The 16,756-nt window shown below is 56.1% G+C and overlaps 1 protein-coding gene across 3 annotated transcripts in view; it reads right to left on the reverse strand.

Moving 5' to 3' along the window:
• INPP5A (inositol polyphosphate-5-phosphatase A) overlaps positions 1-16,756 on the reverse strand; it is a 171,275-nt gene that overhangs the window by 9,329 nt on the left and 145,190 nt on the right. For all 3 annotated transcript variants that reach the window (XM_079138734.1, XM_079138735.1, XM_079138736.1), the window contains exons 10-12: positions 15,259-15,354; positions 15,105-15,179; positions 6,652-6,725 (exon numbers count right to left, since the gene is read on the reverse strand). In XM_079138734.1, coding sequence (XP_078994860.1) covers positions 6,652-6,725; positions 15,105-15,179; positions 15,259-15,354 — 245 coding nt within the window. The remainder of the gene's footprint in view (positions 1-6,651; positions 6,726-15,104; positions 15,180-15,258; positions 15,355-16,756) is intronic.

The raw sequence follows: 16,756 nt of genomic DNA on the forward strand, positions 1-16,756 counted from the left end.
GAATGTAAGAGTCCAGGCCCACACCAGACCACAGCTCTCCAGGACGTGTCCCAAAGGGATGAACAGGGCCATCTGCAATGATGCAGCCCAGCCCTGGACCTGGAGCAGTGGCCCGTGAGGCTGGAGCAGGGGCAGCAGGCAGTCATGGGCCATGGGGGCAGAGCATGCCTTGCCAGTATGGATCTGAGGTGTACTGACTTGTCCTGCCGAGGCATCTGTTCCTCAGCACTGCAGCCTGGAGCCCCAGCACCCCCAGTGTGAGGACAGCAACCTCCCACTTCCCCCTGGGCAGTGAGGACACAGAAGTGGATCAGACTAAACGAGACTGCAGGGCTGGCCACCAGCACTGTGCTCTCCCAAACACTGGCCAGCATGACTCTGGATGAGGCGCGTGGGCCCAGTGCCATGCAAACCCCTAGACTAGCACTCGGGCAGCAGCCCATCAGGCCCCCTCTGGCCTTGTTGGCGCTCCTCCTAAATCCCACTCCTTCCACTCTGGCCTTCTGCTGTCCTGTGAATTCCACTCTTCAGATCTGTGGGAGAAGAGCCTGGAAAGAGGCGGGTGGGGAGCTTTGTGTCTGCTGAAGCACTGGAGGGCGCGGCCCCCACGGAGAGGCAGTGCAGGAGCCCCGGGCTCTGCTGAGACAGCCTGCAGAGCTGGCACGTGCACGCATGCCCTGCTGCGCTTAGCTGCTCACACCAAAGCGGGCTTTCTTGGCCCTGGAGGCCTGCAGCTCGCACAGACCCACCACCAACAGAAGTAGAGACTCAAGTTTCATCTCAAATTTCAGTTTCAGTGGGATGTGGTTCTTCTCCTTAATAAACGGTAATATCCGTTGCTATACCTTTAAGGGTACCTATGAATGCTTGTCTACTACTTGCTATTTGCCCAATGCAATAACTACGGCAGACACTGTCTTCTTCATCGCAGGTCGTGTTCACACCAGCAGAGCTGAGCACTAGTCAGCCACCGGCACCCAGCCCGCCTGCAGAACTCGCATGGCGGAAACTGGATCTGGGCTTGCAGGTGTGAGCAGCTGGGCCTGCTGGGGACATGGGATCCCCTTCCTCGTCCTGGACCCCAGCACAGAACATGTGCAAGGGCAGCTTATTCCTGCCTCTGCCGGCGTGCTCCACCAAGGCAGCAGCTTACACGGCACACTGGTGTGCCCGGGCACAGCAGTCCCCATGGCAGGCACGTGCAGCCATGTCAAAACAGGGCCCCGAGGCCTTCACCTGGCCTGCACTCAGGCATGGTCCCTGCATCTCAAGGGCAGGGGAAGGCTCCAGAAGGTTGTGGTGGAGGCAGCAGCAGCCTGGTATGGCCAGCTGCGGGCAGTCATTGGGCTTGTGGTCATCTAAGAGAAGGTGCCAGGACACCAGGGCTTCAGTGGAAATCAGGGAGGAAATCAGGGTTCCACAGCACCAGGTCACGAGCACCTTCTAAGCTAAGTGGGTTGATGAGGCTACAGTCCCTTAGGAATGCAGCTCCAGCAGTCCACGGGAAACAGCAGAACAGCCACGAGGGCCCCTGTGAAGGAACCCTGCCACTGTCATCTCGCACCCTCTGCTATAGAGTGCCCTGGGACCAGCACTGGGGACACTATCCCCTGGGCCACCAGGTGCTAGGCTCTACCATGGAGCTCCTGCTGCCTAGGGAGGAGGTCCTTCCCACAATGCCTAGGGACCTGGACAGGAGGGGAAGCGGCAACACGAGACACATCCAGCCAATCAACTGGCTGCAACTCACTCACTTGAATGAAAGAGCAAACCCAGAGAGATTCTGGAAAGATTCTGAAAATCCAGAAACAGACGCAGAAGACGCCGCAGGGTCCCCTCAGCTCTGCTGGCCTAGCACTACCTGCAGACAGTCTAGGCACTGGGCCTCACCATCCCACTCCTGCTTCTCACAGCCAGGACAGACCCTGTTCCGTAGGCACCCAAACCTCGTCAAGGACAAGTCCCAAGCCTGGGGTCCTCACAGCCTTCCTGGAGGTACTGGGAGGGCTCAAAGCATGACTGGGCACAGACATGTCCTGACACGAGTCTAACGTGGAAAAAGGACAAGCTCTGGGACCCAGGGCGCACTCTGTACGTGTAGGCTGAAGTCCTCAACCACCTCAGCAGGCAGACTGCTCTGTGCTAGCAACTGTGCACAAATGTGCAGTCACCCATGCTCATTCATGGACACACACCCATACACATAAAGAGAAGCATACATGCATAAGCATGCATGGGCACACAAGCCTATTCAGATGTGTGCACACTCACAGAATGTATAGTCTGCCCTGCACTTACATCTGCACACCTGCACACAATTCACACACTCGTGCATATGCACAGATGTGCGCGCACGCACACACACACCTGTTCAATGTACATCTGTATGCTCATGCACACACCCATGCAATTTCCAATGCCTACCCTAGTCACACATGCCTACATGGGCCTATGAGCACACACATGTACACAAGTGACCTGTATGCACATGTACACGATGATGTACATGGATATTATAAAAGGACACCCAAAGTGGGCACGCTTAAAACCACACCCACATGCTCATACACATCTTGCATGTGTGAAAACAGACAAACATGCAAACCCACATGCCGCACACACATGAACACATGCTATCACGTGCACATAAGAATAGCCTTCTGCATGATTTTCTACACACACCACATCCACACCACACCTACACATATCTGCATGATTTCTTCTTCTTGAGCACATGCATGGTACACATGCACATTGGGTGTGCTGAGGTTGCCTATTTTAATGTGATCTGAGAGTACATCTGTTTTTACTTATTTGTGCTAAGGACTTGTATGTGCTAAGCATGGGCTGTACCATTGAGTTGCATGCCAGTCATAAGGACATGGCTTGGTAGGTACGGAGCCACAAAGCAGCACCTCTAACGACTACCGTGGTCTTCCCAGCTCAAGCTTCTTGCTCAAGCCACTTCCTGGTCAAAGACAATTCCCCAGACCCAACATGGCACCCATTAGGGGCCTATGAATGCTGTTGGATGATCACAAACAAAGTTTTAAAACACAGTAGAACCAAAGGGAAAAGGGTCAGTGGGTGCATCCCAGGAAGTGGAGAGCTGTCAGGTGCATCCTGGGTGAAGGAAGATCATTGGCTGTATCCCTGTCAGTGGGAGAACCCTGGATGTGTCCTGGGTGGCAGAGACACACCTCGGAGCCTCTGGTTGAAGCTGACACAGTTGTGTGCTCTAACTGGGCAGAGAGGTCAAGCATTTCTGACTGTGGACTGGACCCTGGCACATGGAAGTCAACAGTTCAGTTTGGAGCATCTTTCCTCTCCATAATCCCCACTTGCAATCAGAAAACCTCAATGCTATTTCCAGATTAAAGGAAAACAGTTATAACTAAGCCCATGAGCCAACAGGTGCTGGGTATCTCCTGTGTGCTCAGCAGGCAACACATGGGCTGCTACACTGCCCGAGGTGTGCAGGACTGCAGGGCAGGGAGCTGGTGAGGGCACACACCTGCTTCTGGATAGTGGGTGCCCAGTGAAGCCAGAGGCTGGGACAGGAAAGAAGATGAGCAGAGACCCTGAGGGGCAATCCATGCAAGCTGCAGGGCAGCGAGGGGTCTATTCACAAAGGCCTCCGGCCTTAACTGCAGGAGGGCATCAGGGTAGGTGGCAAGGCCTGCTCCGGGGAAGGTACGGTGGGGTTCCATCTGTGGGCAAAGCACATGCCGCCAGATGGCATGAGGAGGCTGCGGGCCCTGGCGTGCTGGTGACCACGACCACTGAAGACAGATGAGCTGCCATTGCTGGGGGAGCTCAGAGCACAGCTAATGTGGGGCTCCAGACCCCCTCAGCCTCTGCCACTGCCACCCAACACAGCTGTGTGTGTGAAGAGCCCCGGCACCACGAATGGCCATCTCAGTCTTCTTGGGGGGTGGGGGGGACGTTTGGGTGGGTTCAGCTCAGGGTCTCAAAGGCCCAAGTCAAGCCATCACTTTGGCCCTACCCAGGGGCCAGGGTCAGCTCCAGTCCCTGATGTATGTTGGCAGGACTGGCCCTGAGGCTAGTACCTCAGTTCAAGGTCACCTGTCCCTTCCAAGCTGACAGCACAACAGTCATTGTTTCCTGTCTGCTTCTAAGGGCTTATGTTACTGGACTGGGTCCAACAGGTGATCTGAGACACTATCCCTATTTTACGGACACTCTCCTTAATCACCTTTGCAAAGTTCCTCTGGAAAGTGAAGTAAGCAACCCAGCTCAGGAATAAGGACATCTTATCTTTGGGGGCTACCCTTTGTGAAGGTCAACTCTGATTGCCAATGTTATTGCTTTTGAGACTTTTGGGTGTGCCCGTGAGGTGTGTCTAGAGATGACTGGAGTGTGGACAGTGGAACAGAGCAGGGCAGACACCCTGAATGTGGGCAGCACCGTCCAGTAGGCTGGAGGCCTGGGTGGAGGAGGAGGAGGCCCCCAGGTGCCAACTCCCCTCTCCTCCAGCAGGTGCGTCTGGGCCCTGACCTCAGACTACGCCCGTGACCTCAGACTCAGCTGCTTCAGCCCCTGGCCCTGGGCTCTCTCCAGACACTCTTCAGGGAGCTCCCAAGCCCTCAGCCCCGGCTGGGTCACCACTGGTCCCTCCCGTTTTGAGGCTCCAGCTTCTGGGGCTGAGCAGCAGCAGGTTTCCCTGGCTCTGCAGCCTGCATTGTGGGGCTATGCAGCCTGTGACCTGTGAGCCAATCTCATCAGTCCATCTACATACTCTATTGGTTCTGCTGCTCCAGAGAAGCCTGACACACCCTCTTAGCACACTAACCGATCCCACTTCACAGGCACTGGCTGGGGCACAGCCATCTCCTCATGCAGCCCACCCCAGCATCCCGGCGAATAAAGCAGCTCTCAGTTCTTGTCCTCTAGCTCCAATGCCTCCCAATTAATAACCAGCGCTGCCCTTCCTGCCCCAGCCAAGCTAGGCAAGGGCTGTTGGGCCCTGCGTCTTGACAGTCTAGTCTCGGTGCTCAGCAAGTCTGGGCTCTAGCCATGTTCTCAGGAGGTAAGTGCCTCCAGTCTCCAGAGGTCCATCACAGAGGACCCTTCCTGAGAGCATGCTGCTCAACATTCTAGAATACACCAGTATAGTGAGGGTGGCTGAGCCCTGTGAGGCCTGAACCTCTCCTGCCCAGGGGTGGGCAGCAGGTCCTGTGCTGCTGTGTGGGTCAGGGGGATCTCCCTTGCCCCTCAGGTATGGCAGGAGGTCCTTTAGACTCCCACCCTGGCCAGACCCTGCTCTGCATTTCTGGTACACAGGTGATGCCTTGGGCCTGAGCCCCTCAGCTGGTGTCCCTAGCCTGTTGTGGTCCTGAGGTCTCCTTGCACCTGGCCAGCCCAGATGAACCCAGAGAAAGACACCCTGGTGTCTAGAGCTCCACTGTTCAGAGAAGGGATGCTCGTGACATCTGACTGGGGACACTCAGGGCAAGGACAGGAGCAGTCCTGAGTGTATTTTAGATTTAGGACCTTTCTGGAAAGACCTTAGGCTTTTCACTGCACACCTAACTGATCCAGAGCAAGCCGGAAGAGACCATGAGACCAGGCATGCTCAGACAGCACCTGTGAGGACCCCTCTGTCTCGCTGCTGTAGACCACATACCCACGTGCCAAGGCCTTGGCCTGGGCACTGACCAGGTGCCCTGATGCCCAGTGGGGCCCACCAGCAACACATCACCCACCCCCAAAAAGGGGTGCAGCTAACAATAACCCATGACCCAGGAGCCACAGGGCCCCGAGTCCTGTGTAGGCCAGGGGCCCCTTCAAGTCCACACATGCTCAACCACTCGCGGCCAGCCCCAGATGGGGGTAGCCCAGGAGAGAGAGGGCGAAAGGCTGCCTGGCTGTCAGGCATATTTCTGAGGCCAGGGTTCGAGTTCACAGCTCAGCCTTGTGAGACACAAGTGGGCGAGGCACAGACGCCACATGGTGCCATCCCATCAGGGCACAGCTCCCACGTGGAGCCAGCACCAGGGCACTTCTCACCCAGCCCTGGGCATCTCAACTTCACCCGAGGAAGGAGAAGTGGTGGGGAGGAGAGCCCTCTGAGGCTGCACCGTGACAGGTGCCCTGTCCTCGGGCCACCACCTTTGTCCATGCTGCTTCCGGGGGCGCCCAGCAGGCCGCGTGGGCCAGGGAGCACCTTCCTCAGGAACACCTGGTGTGCTGCTGGCCACCTCAGGAGCCACTTTCTGTCAAATCATTCCTCTTTCTTCACACCACAGCCCTGAGTCCTTGAGTTGGTGTGGAGAAAACTGGTTACTGTTATAGATTTCAAAAATGTCAGAGTAAAACACAGGGAAAGCCAGTTGCCTGAAAGACACACAGGCCAGAAATCCCTGCCCAGATGCATGACGGGTCCTGGGGCTCCCAGAGAGACCGCAGCACACAGTCACCCTGAGGCCCACCCGTGCATATCTAATATGGCTTCGGTTTGCATATTGGAAAATATTTTTTTTAAATGAAGATAGCACAATTACTTATCATTCCCAACTGGTTTCTTTCTTCAGGATACAGAAAGGCTAGGAAAAAGTACAGTTCACACAGATGCACCTGGGGAAGGTGGAATGGTGGCCAGGCCCGTCCAGCAGGCGCAATGTTCCTTACCTGGGGGGGAATGAGATGTCCAGTTCATACAGTCTGTCCTTAAAGACAGACAACTCTTTGTCAAATTCCAAGAGCTAAAGAAAAGACAAAGAAGAGAATAAAGTCACTTGGGTTTTCTTCAGTGGGGCTTGGAGGTTAAGGACATTTGTAACTTCTGAAAACCCACCCAGCTCAACCATTCAGAGTGATGCCCGCGCTACCCAGAGCCGCCAGATCACGCCACCAGCAAGGCCCAAGGGATCCTGCTTGGCTTGGTGTCCAGCTGCCTCTGCTGCCCAGTCTTCACGCTGCCTGGCCATTCTGGCCAAAGACCCACGCAGGTCACCTGGGCAAGTGCTTGCTCCCTGTGTCATCCTCTCCGGAGTGGGTCACGCTTTCTCACAGAAAGGACATGGCTGCCACTGTGCCCAACACCTAGAGTAACTTGTAGAGCCAGCAACATCAACTTCATGGGAGTGAATCAGAAAACTGGCCCCCAGTTTGCACACCAGAGGTTCCAGCAGCAGCTCAGGCAGAAATGTTCATCACTTTGTACAAAGGAAGCGAAATGCTCTGTTTTCTCAGGATGCTTCAGACACAAACCCTGGAAGGCATCTGCTCCAAAAGGAACACACCTCCACCAGTGGTCACTGTGCTCACCCTCTGGGACACTGTTCATTAATCACGTCCCACGGCACAGCTGTGTGGGCCATGGCATCGTGACGGGGCTCCCCTGGAAACCATACTGTGTCCTCACTCTCTCCTGCCACCTCATCCATCATCTCTGAACGTGCAATTAGCAGCCTCATGTACACAGTAATTACCCATGTGCCAGGCTGCCACCCCCACCTGCACCAGCCTCCTCCCTGCAGGACCACCGTGGCAGGTCAGCAGGGCTGGGCCTTGCCTCACTCGCATCCAGAAACAGAAACAGCCGAGATCCCCATCACAAGAGGCAGGGTCTGTGGCGAGGGGATGGGAGGACCAGCCCGAGCTCCTTTGACACCAGCGGGCCCATTCTGGACACGGCAGCCTCGCCTGGCACTGGCAACCTTGAGCTGTATCCTGCAGCATCCTACAGAGACCCGGCAGGGCACCTCAGAGCTGCCAGTCCAGAGCAGACACCAAGGGCTACGGCCTGGACCCCCGGGTTCTGCATGCAAAGCCACTCGGTCCACTTAGCACTGAGGTGGCAGCCACCGGGCTCAGGGAGGATGGATTCCAGGGGAGGCTGCTGGCTTTGGCCAGCTGCTGATGTGGCAGTCTTGGTCACTAGGATCAACAAGAGGAACAAATGTACTCACTCCAGTCACCTGCTGACCTGAGATCAGAGCTAGCTTTTCCCTAAAGGCCTGCATGGGAGCCCTTGGGAAGGGCTGGGCTGCAGAAAGGGCCACGGCCAACACACTGGCAGTCCCTTGGATGTCCAGGACACACACTGAAGTCCAGGGAAGTGCAGGTAGGGCACTGGGCTCCTCTTTACCCCCAGGTTTACTGCAGACTTTCCTTCAGGAATGCAGCAAACCTTGTGTGAGACTCCCAGCCGGTTCAGGCAGGGGGTGACTGCGCCTTGGACAGGACTCTTGGGAACACCATCGCTGCACATGCCCACTCTCTTGCCTTGCTTGGCGTCCCTCCATGTCACAGGACTGTCCTGTCCTCTTCACCTGGCCCTGCTCCAGAGCACAGCTGCAGGTGGGCCGGCTCTTGGTCCTGTGGAACGTGTGGGGCTGGCTGGTACCCTTGAAGGGAGAGCTGGCTGCTTGGTGCTCAGCGGCAAAGGCTGCTCTGGAAGCTGATGCCTACTGTGCCCAGGGGGCCCTGGCATGTCCCTCAACTCCTGTGGAGCCTTCTCCTTTATGTTTGGTGCCTGATTTCATCCTGGTGTGGGAAGTTTTCGTGCCTCTTGCTCAGGACTCACTGTGCTTCCTGAAGGTTCGGGACGTGGACGATTCTGGAAAGCGGCCTACTGGATGAGCAATGGGCCCTCTTCCCACGTCTCTGCTGCTCGCCTCGCAGTGTCCAGGTCCAGGTCCTGCGTCCTTCCCTCCACTGTGCGCTCCACCTGGGCTCATCCATGGGGTTGTGGCCTCCGTTCTCTGGTCTGCTGGCTGTTACTTCATGATGGTGACTATGTTTCTGATGCTTTCATGTTTTCAACAATGTGGACCTTGTATTTTATGAAACGTATGATAGAAGGTGACACTGCACACAACCATCGTCCATCACTCAATCGCTCAAGCTTCTTGCCGCCTACCTGGCTGTGGCCATATCTTGACTAGTGGCGAGTGGGCGCTTCTTTCCAGGCTCTGAGGTTTGGGACTGTGGTCTCGTCTTTGCTGGTTCTGCCTTTGAGACTTCCAGTCATGTCATGAATGTGGGCTGCTCTCCCAGGGAGTAGTCCAGTGAGAGGGCACGGCAAACGGTGCTCTCCAACACACACTCCAGATTTCACACTTATGAGCAGCTGGAACAAACTCTTAATTTTCCGTACTTTTTCTTCCGCTTTGAAGGAAACCTCTGGAACCTCAGATGCTATACCTCCAGAGATTAGTGCAGACCAGGCAGCCCCAGCCCCACTAAATGAGTCACTGCTGCCTGCTGGCCTTGCTCTCTGCAAGGAAACCCTGGGGGGAGCCATCCACGACATGCGCCTGGGATGCAGAGGGCGTGCAGTCAGTGTTCTCCACTGCAGGCCTCTGGGAAGCAGCTGTAGAAGAGAAGGGCTCAGGACTCACAAGGAGGCTGAGAGTGTGCACACCAAAGAGCCATCTCCAGAACAGCTCAAGGAAACCTGCTCCTGCCCCTGTGCGCACAGCCAACCCAGCTGGAACCCTCAGGGTCACAGGGTGCTTACTGTGAGCTACCTGTTGAACTTCCTGCAGCATCTCCAGAACATGTGGGGCTCCTGCCACACCTGCGTGGGCAGAGATGGCCTTGAGTGAGGCTTTTGCTCAATGCTGGGTTCACGGTTCCTCGTGGAGCATCTGGAGAGCTCTGTTCCCAGGAAGAAGCCTCATTCTGTGGAGGTGGTGTAGCAAGAAACCCCCTCCCAGCTCTGGCTCCTCTGTGTCCCTAGAGTCCCTGATATCCTGGTCTGCAGTGCCAGCCTAGGGCCTGCCTGGTCCGCAGAGGAGATGGCATGGAGCCCAGCCCTCAGGGGCACTGGGCCTGGACTGCCTTCACTCTGTGAGAGACGAGCCTGAAAAGCAGCAGGTACACACGGGCCAGGAGCGCACAGAGGAGGAGCCTGGGCCAGAGTCACTGGCTCTGAGGACAAAGTGGTGCTTCCCTGCAGGTGATGCTGCTGCTGCTCAGGTGGGGCGTCCCTGCCTCCAGCTGCCAGGGTCCACAGGGTGGGGTCTCTGAGCATGATGCAGCAGTCACAGCATCTGGGTCTCCTGTGGGCATGTTGTGGACATGTGGAGATGGCATGTCAAGGGACATGTGAGGAAGGGTCACTAGCAGGGCTAGGAAGACCAGGACCTAAAACCTCTGACTGAGGAGAAGCCCAACCTGACTACCAGGCAGACAGGCCTCATGACAACGCGGGCATCCAGAGCCCCGGCCCCAACTGCAGACAAACCTCAGCTTTTCATCTGCACTCGCCCACAAAACACAGGAGCACAGACCTGCACACGAGGAAGACAGGGCAGTGCCAGTTGAGGGCCCACCCAGCCCAGCACTCCAGCATCGGCCCTGCCTGGTTCCCCAAAGTCAAGTCTTACAACACTCTGGCTCTTTGAAGGGTTCTGTATGCATAAACAGACATGTATCTATACATAAGCATACACTCCGCACACACACGCAACACACATGAGCACATACATGACAACACATGCATGACATGTATACACATGTGTGCACGCACATACTCATGCACACATGGCACAGATACACACGCAGATGCTTGTGTGTACATGCACACATATACACATTTGCTTTGCTTTTAAGTGTCTGACTAGGCTATGGAAATACAAGCCAGACTGATTATGGTCACCATTTTGCTCTGTGCTCGGTATGAGACCACCAAATGCAGACACGGTCAAGGTTTGGAGGTCCTCATGACCAGTTCTGGGGACAAGTGCAAGAGAGAAATGACTTCACATCAAGGTTCACGATGTGCACACATGTGTGCCTGTACCTGTAGGGGGTGGATTTCATTGTCAGTCACCCAAGTCGCCTTAGCATGAGACTGCAGAGCCATGCAGACTCCCTGTGAGTTTCCTTGGGGCCAGTGCCTGCTCCTAGAGCGGCCAGGGCCTCCCTCTGGCCTCCGCTTGGGGACACCATGTGGGCGTCACCTGCATGCCCCACAGAGCTGCTGTCTGAACGTATACATGAAGAGCAGATGCTAATGCAGACATCCACACATGCTCCAGTGAACAGCCTCACAGGGGGCGCAGGGAAGCAGGAGGGAGGGGCTTGCGACTGTCGGGGATGCCAGCCCCTGGTGAAAGTTGACAGCCCGCTCCCTGTCAGGACCTTGTGGGATTCGTCAGTGGCCACTCTGCCCTGAGACTGAGGCCACTGTCCCACCATGTTTTCTGTTTTAAAAAAAGTTCCCCCTCCAATTCTTGAGGGTGTAAAGTAAAAAGAAGAGCAGACAAATTTGGAATGAATTTGGATCTTTAGGGTGCTTAGATGGTATGAGAGTCCAGGAGGGGTGGGCTGGGACCCTGTCCTCTGCCATCCTGCACTGCCATGGCCACCCTGCCACCACACCTGCGCTGTCCCCATGTCCCCAACCCCCAAGCTGAAAGAAAAACTGGGAAACTGGGGGTAGATGCCACCCTTAAGTCACCCACATGGACTCACAGCCTGTATCTTGACACAGACATGTCCTGAATTTGCACAACTGTGCCCTCTGAGTGTGTAATGGCCATGAGCAAACCAGACACGATCTCTGGCTTCCTGGACTCTATATCTAGTGGCAGCAGTCACACAGACTACCATAGACCTGCACTGTGTGGAGTGTGGGTGCAGGGGCCCAACGTCCCCCATGTGGGTTCCCACTGCTTTGCTGGCATGGAAATGGCCCACGGTTCTGGGCCCAGACATCCACGTGAGATGATGTGGACTAAAGCCACTGCTGCCACAGGCATGAAGTATCTGAGCCGGAGGTTTCTGATGGGAAATTACACTGCACTCTGTTGGATTGATAACTTGTATCTCTTTGAGATTTTTCACAAACATGATAACCAATTTCACGTGTACCGTGAATACTCTTCTTGATTACGACGTGAAAGCAGCACCCGCGTGTGGACAGTGACAAAGCAGCTGCTGGTCACACGTATCTGTCAGGAGCCGCCCAGCTGCACGGATTCCACCGTTGCTGCAGAGACACTGTGCTGATAAAGAAAAAAGAGCCCGGAAAATCAATGCACTCGGAGCTCAGGCGGTTGCTAAACACACAGAAAACATCTCTATCCAACAGGCCAAGTGCTTCGAAAATTCCCAAGCCCTGCCCTGGGACAGCCAAGGAAAATTTAATCTCTCCAAATCCTCACCAGGGCACTCCATCCTGCGGCCCTGACAGCCACACTTATAATTAATTATACAATTTCGATGGGAATATCGACTAAACAAAGCTATAAATCATAGAAAAAGTCAATAGGCATGGACACATTCAATCATGTCCCGGCCAATGATTACTACTCTTAAAATACAATAATTATTTTCAGGAGCCAGCTTGAATTAAATTTCTGTCAGGCGGGTACAAGACCGGTGGTTGATGAAGGATGCGATGGATTTTGGGGGCTGCGTCCCGCGCAGGCACATCCATCTGCAGTCGTAGTTTGTTTTTAGTGCGCGCAGCACGGCGTATTTAGCCAGACCATGAAGACGAGATGATCCCCCATGCTCATTAGGCCGTTTATCTTGTCCCCTCCAGGGCTGCTGGGGACGATGCTCCAGATTCTGGGCATGGGTGATTCCTCCCAGCACTGTGAGACCTGGGCAGGGGCCTGGCACACAGGTGTCAGCCCAGATCCGTGAGGCACTACTGAAGGCCACGTCGGGGTCTGAACAGCAGGAGGGGCTGTCCGTGACCAGCTCTTTGAAAACGACACGGCCTTGCCTGAGCAGCACGGGGCTCCGGGAGTCTACTAGTCCAGCCTCCTGCACAGCAGACAAGCAAGCAGGCCTCAGGGAACGCTGCCTCCACTTCACCCCAGAGGCACTTCCTCACGTAGAGTCAATTAAAGTTCTCCTGAAACTTCAAGCTAGTTGTTTTTCTTAAAAATAAAGTTGCAGAGTAAACACGGACTTCACTTACAGTAGACCGTCCCTCTTCATGACTGCCCTCTGTCTAAATGCCCACGGACACACAGGGACAGTCGACACTTGCCCTGCTTCCAGAATGTGCACCTCCACTCAGCACTGCCCACACCCAGGCTGTGCTTCCCCTGCAGCTGGTGCCACCTCCCTGCCAGTGTCCTTGCTCCCTCTGGAACGTTCTGTCCCGACGGACACCCCATATCTGCTCTGGGGGCTCCTCTACCTGCTTCTTGCCCTGCCCAGGACCCTAGGTCTGAGGGGTCTGCTCTGCTGGGGCCCACAGCACCCCATCTGCCTTCTCCAAGCCGAGATGGCCATGCAGTGTCATGGCACAGCCCCCGTGTCTCCTGGACATTCGGTCTCCCCACGGGCTCACCACTTGCCTCTGTTGAAGTGAGCTGGGATGCCACTCTACGCAGGAGGACTGGACCACACCCACTGCCCTAGCAGAGCTGCCCCGCTGGGGACACCACACTGAGCTCTAAGTCTGCATAAGGGACTGGGGAGAGTCAGCCTCAACAGGCCCCAGAGGCCCGGGAAGGAGAGGGGTGCAGGGAAGGGCTCTGTCAGAGATCCCTGGTGGAAGTGGACAGTGGAGAGAACTTCAGGGCCTCCTGCAGACAAACAGAAGCCAGGCCAGTGACATTAGCCTTCTGGCTTCTGAGGCCAACAGACATGCTACAGGAAGTGACCAGCATCAGTGGGGGGGGAGGGGTAGGCCCTGCAGCAGAAGAGAGGTGCTGGGCCTAGGAGGAGGGCCTGTGGGCACTGACCAGTGGGAAAGCTGTGGGCTGGGCCAGATGAACGGCCAGTTCTAGATGTTACCTCCCAAGCAATGAGACAGGAGGGGCCCGGGGGCTGAGCAGGCAAGGCAGCAGATGTAGTCCTGGGTCACTCACTGTTTTTTGTTTTTAGTGTAGGGTTGAACCCAGATGCACTTAGCCACTGAGCCACATCCCAGTCCTTCTTATTTCTTATTTTGACACAGGGTCTTGCTAAGTTGCTCAGGGCCTTGCTAGATTGCTGAAGCTAGCTTTGAACTTGCGATCCTCCTGCCTCAGTCTCTCAAGTTGCTAAGATAATAGGTGTGTGCCACCACATTCCACAGGATAACTGGTTTTGAACTATCCCAGGGATATGGGGTGGATGGAATCTGCTGGACCACTGGACAGTCCCCTTTATAGGGCTCAGATGTGCCCAGTTCTCCTGCAAGCACTCTGCACATACTGACCCATGAATACGCCTACACTTTGTGAGAGGTAAACTGAGCCACCCAGCCAGTCCAGGACCAGCCCATGAGGGGATGAACACCCCACAGTGCCCAATCTACCAAGCCAGGTCTGTTCTGGACCCACCCACTCACTTCCAACTCTTCTCACCAACTGCCACCACTGCAGCTGCCTGAGAGCAGAAACCCCCTGCCCACAGCAGCCCCACAGGGGCCCGGTGGCTCTGCCAGCTTCCACCACTGGTTCTTCACATTTCAGGAAATCTCAGGAGCTGCTTTAGATGTGACTGTTACTCTGCAGCTTGGACTTGCCCACAGAAGGGGTCTACACCACAGAAACTGGCCAATCCACAAGGCCACCCCTCTACAGCACCACCCTCATTTACCAGAGCATAGCTACACCATGCAACAGGTATCTGCACAGCAAACACATCAGAAAGAGGACAAAACTGTTCCACGATGAAAAATGACCAGAGGTGGATGCAGGCACCTCTCAGTGCCAGCTGCACACATGCTCGCAGGCGGAACAGGCCTGGGACTGAGGGTAGCTCCTGCAGCCAGTGTCTCTGGCGGGAACTCCCTCTTCAACGACCAAGCTGTTAAGCTCCCAGAAACACAGACATCCATTTATACACTCATGTGCATGTTCGCGCGCACACACACGCCTTACATATGCATACACATGGAATCACACTCGTGCACAAATACCCATCACTACGTGCAGGAAGTGCCAAGTCCACCGAGACACCCAGGACCTTGCCTCTTTTCTCGAGGGGTCTCAAATGAGGGGCTGAGTGTCACGCTGCCCACGAACAGGCCCAAGGCCAGGGAGCCGAGCCCGGCCCAGTCCAGGCGCTGCACGTGCCCACAGGCTGTTCTCAGCCAGGATGGCCTTAAGCCCTGGAAAGCCGAAGCCCCACCAACGGTGCAGGAGTCGTGTGAGGAGCAGGGTCTGCAAGCAGCTCACCGCAGTGCCGTTGTCGTCCCGGAAGACCTCCTGGTTGAAGTAGTCGAAGAGCTTCTTCTCCAGCTGGAGCACAACCTGCCAGGGGAGAGCGGCCTCAGCACTTGGGGGCCTGCAGAGGCCCCTCCCCAGGCAGGCCTGGCCAGGGGCCACTCACCTTTCGGTCATTGTCTGACTCCCGGAATATCAGCTTCACGACCTCGTTGGTGTCAGCAGCCCGGACAGTCTGCATGGTGGCCTTGGTGCAGAGGGTCTGTGGAAAGACACCAGGGAACTCAGGGCCGAGGTTACAGTCGGGTCCCTGGCCACCTCCCTCGCGCCTTCCCTGGCAGCCTCCCAGGCCGCCCCTCACTCACAGAGGGTGCAGGCTGGCTGTGGCCGTAGCTCTGCACTTAGTAAAGCAGTGCTGCCCGGAAGCCGGGTCCAGGCTGGCGAGCACAAGCCAGCTGACTGGCTATAGTTAAATCTCAGCCTTTCCAGAAAGCTCTTGTCTTGAACTCAGAAGACCACGAGGGGGGCCCTTCCCTACTTCCCGAAGGCAAGACAAAGCTGGAGACCCCAGGCAGAGGAGCACTAGCCAGGCAGAGACTCTGCCCACACCACAAGGGCCGAGCAGGACCACTTGACAGGGCAGTGCAGGGCTGGGGGCCGACATCACCAGATGCCTGAGAGGAATGAGGGCCTATGTCCACGTTGAAGCAGACACCCCAGGATGTGGGGACAGGGCAAGAGGTGGAGAGGGTGTGGGATGGCAGTCGGCTCTGGGTTGGGGGGCTGGAGAGGGTGTGTGGAGCAGTAGTCCGGTCTGGGTTGTGGTTTGCATGTGAATCATACCTCACAAGGCTTCTTTTGGAAAGGAGAATATAGGATTTTTACTTTAAGAAAAGACCACAGTAACAAAAGTGACTGCGACTTGGCCACGTTCGAGGCTGCAGGGCGCCCCAGCCCTACCCAGGCAGGCACGCGCAGCAGGGACAGGCACCACGGTGTCGAGGGATGTGAGCCTGGGCCACCACTCCCAAAGCACACTGCAGGGCAGGCCATTGGCATTCAGGGCACAGATCAGCTAGCCGAGCCAAGCCCAGCAGAGTGGCTTTTGGACTCGGTGTCACAAATCAGTCTGGCTGCCCCTGAAGAGGGAGGATTAGGACTAGCACCCAAACAACCAGGCAGCTTGGCCACCCTGCTAGTCCTGTGTCCTAAGGAGGTCTTGGCCCCATCCAGATGCTAATGCGCTTAAGTGGCTTAAGCCCTGGGTGAATGGGGAAGGCTCTGGGCTGCAGACTGCCATTGTGGCCAGGCAGACCCGTCCAGGAAATTCACGGCTGTCTCCTGAAGGCATCTGCTAGAAACCTTTTACAAACTGCTTATCTCACCACTGTGGGCAGCTCCCGAAGGGCCAGCGTCTGAGGGTTCCGGCCATGCACAGGGCTGGCGCCCCCAGCCTCTCCTGCACCTGAGGGTCCCCGGCCATGCACAGGGCTGGCGCCCCCAGCCCCTCCTGCACCCGAGGGTCCCGGCCATGCACAGGGCTGGCGCCCCCAGCCTCTCCTGCACCCCTCCCACGGAACCACCTCATTCACAGGATTTAAAGAAATGATCAGGGGCTGAGCAGAGCCTTCCCCTTGCCTTTCAATCCAGAATCGTGACCACTC

The sequence above is a fragment of the Sciurus vulgaris genome (genome assembly GCF_902686455.1).
Source record: "Sciurus vulgaris genome assembly, chromosome: 4".
In the NCBI taxonomy this organism is placed as follows: Eukaryota; Metazoa; Chordata; class Mammalia; order Rodentia; family Sciuridae; genus Sciurus; species Sciurus vulgaris.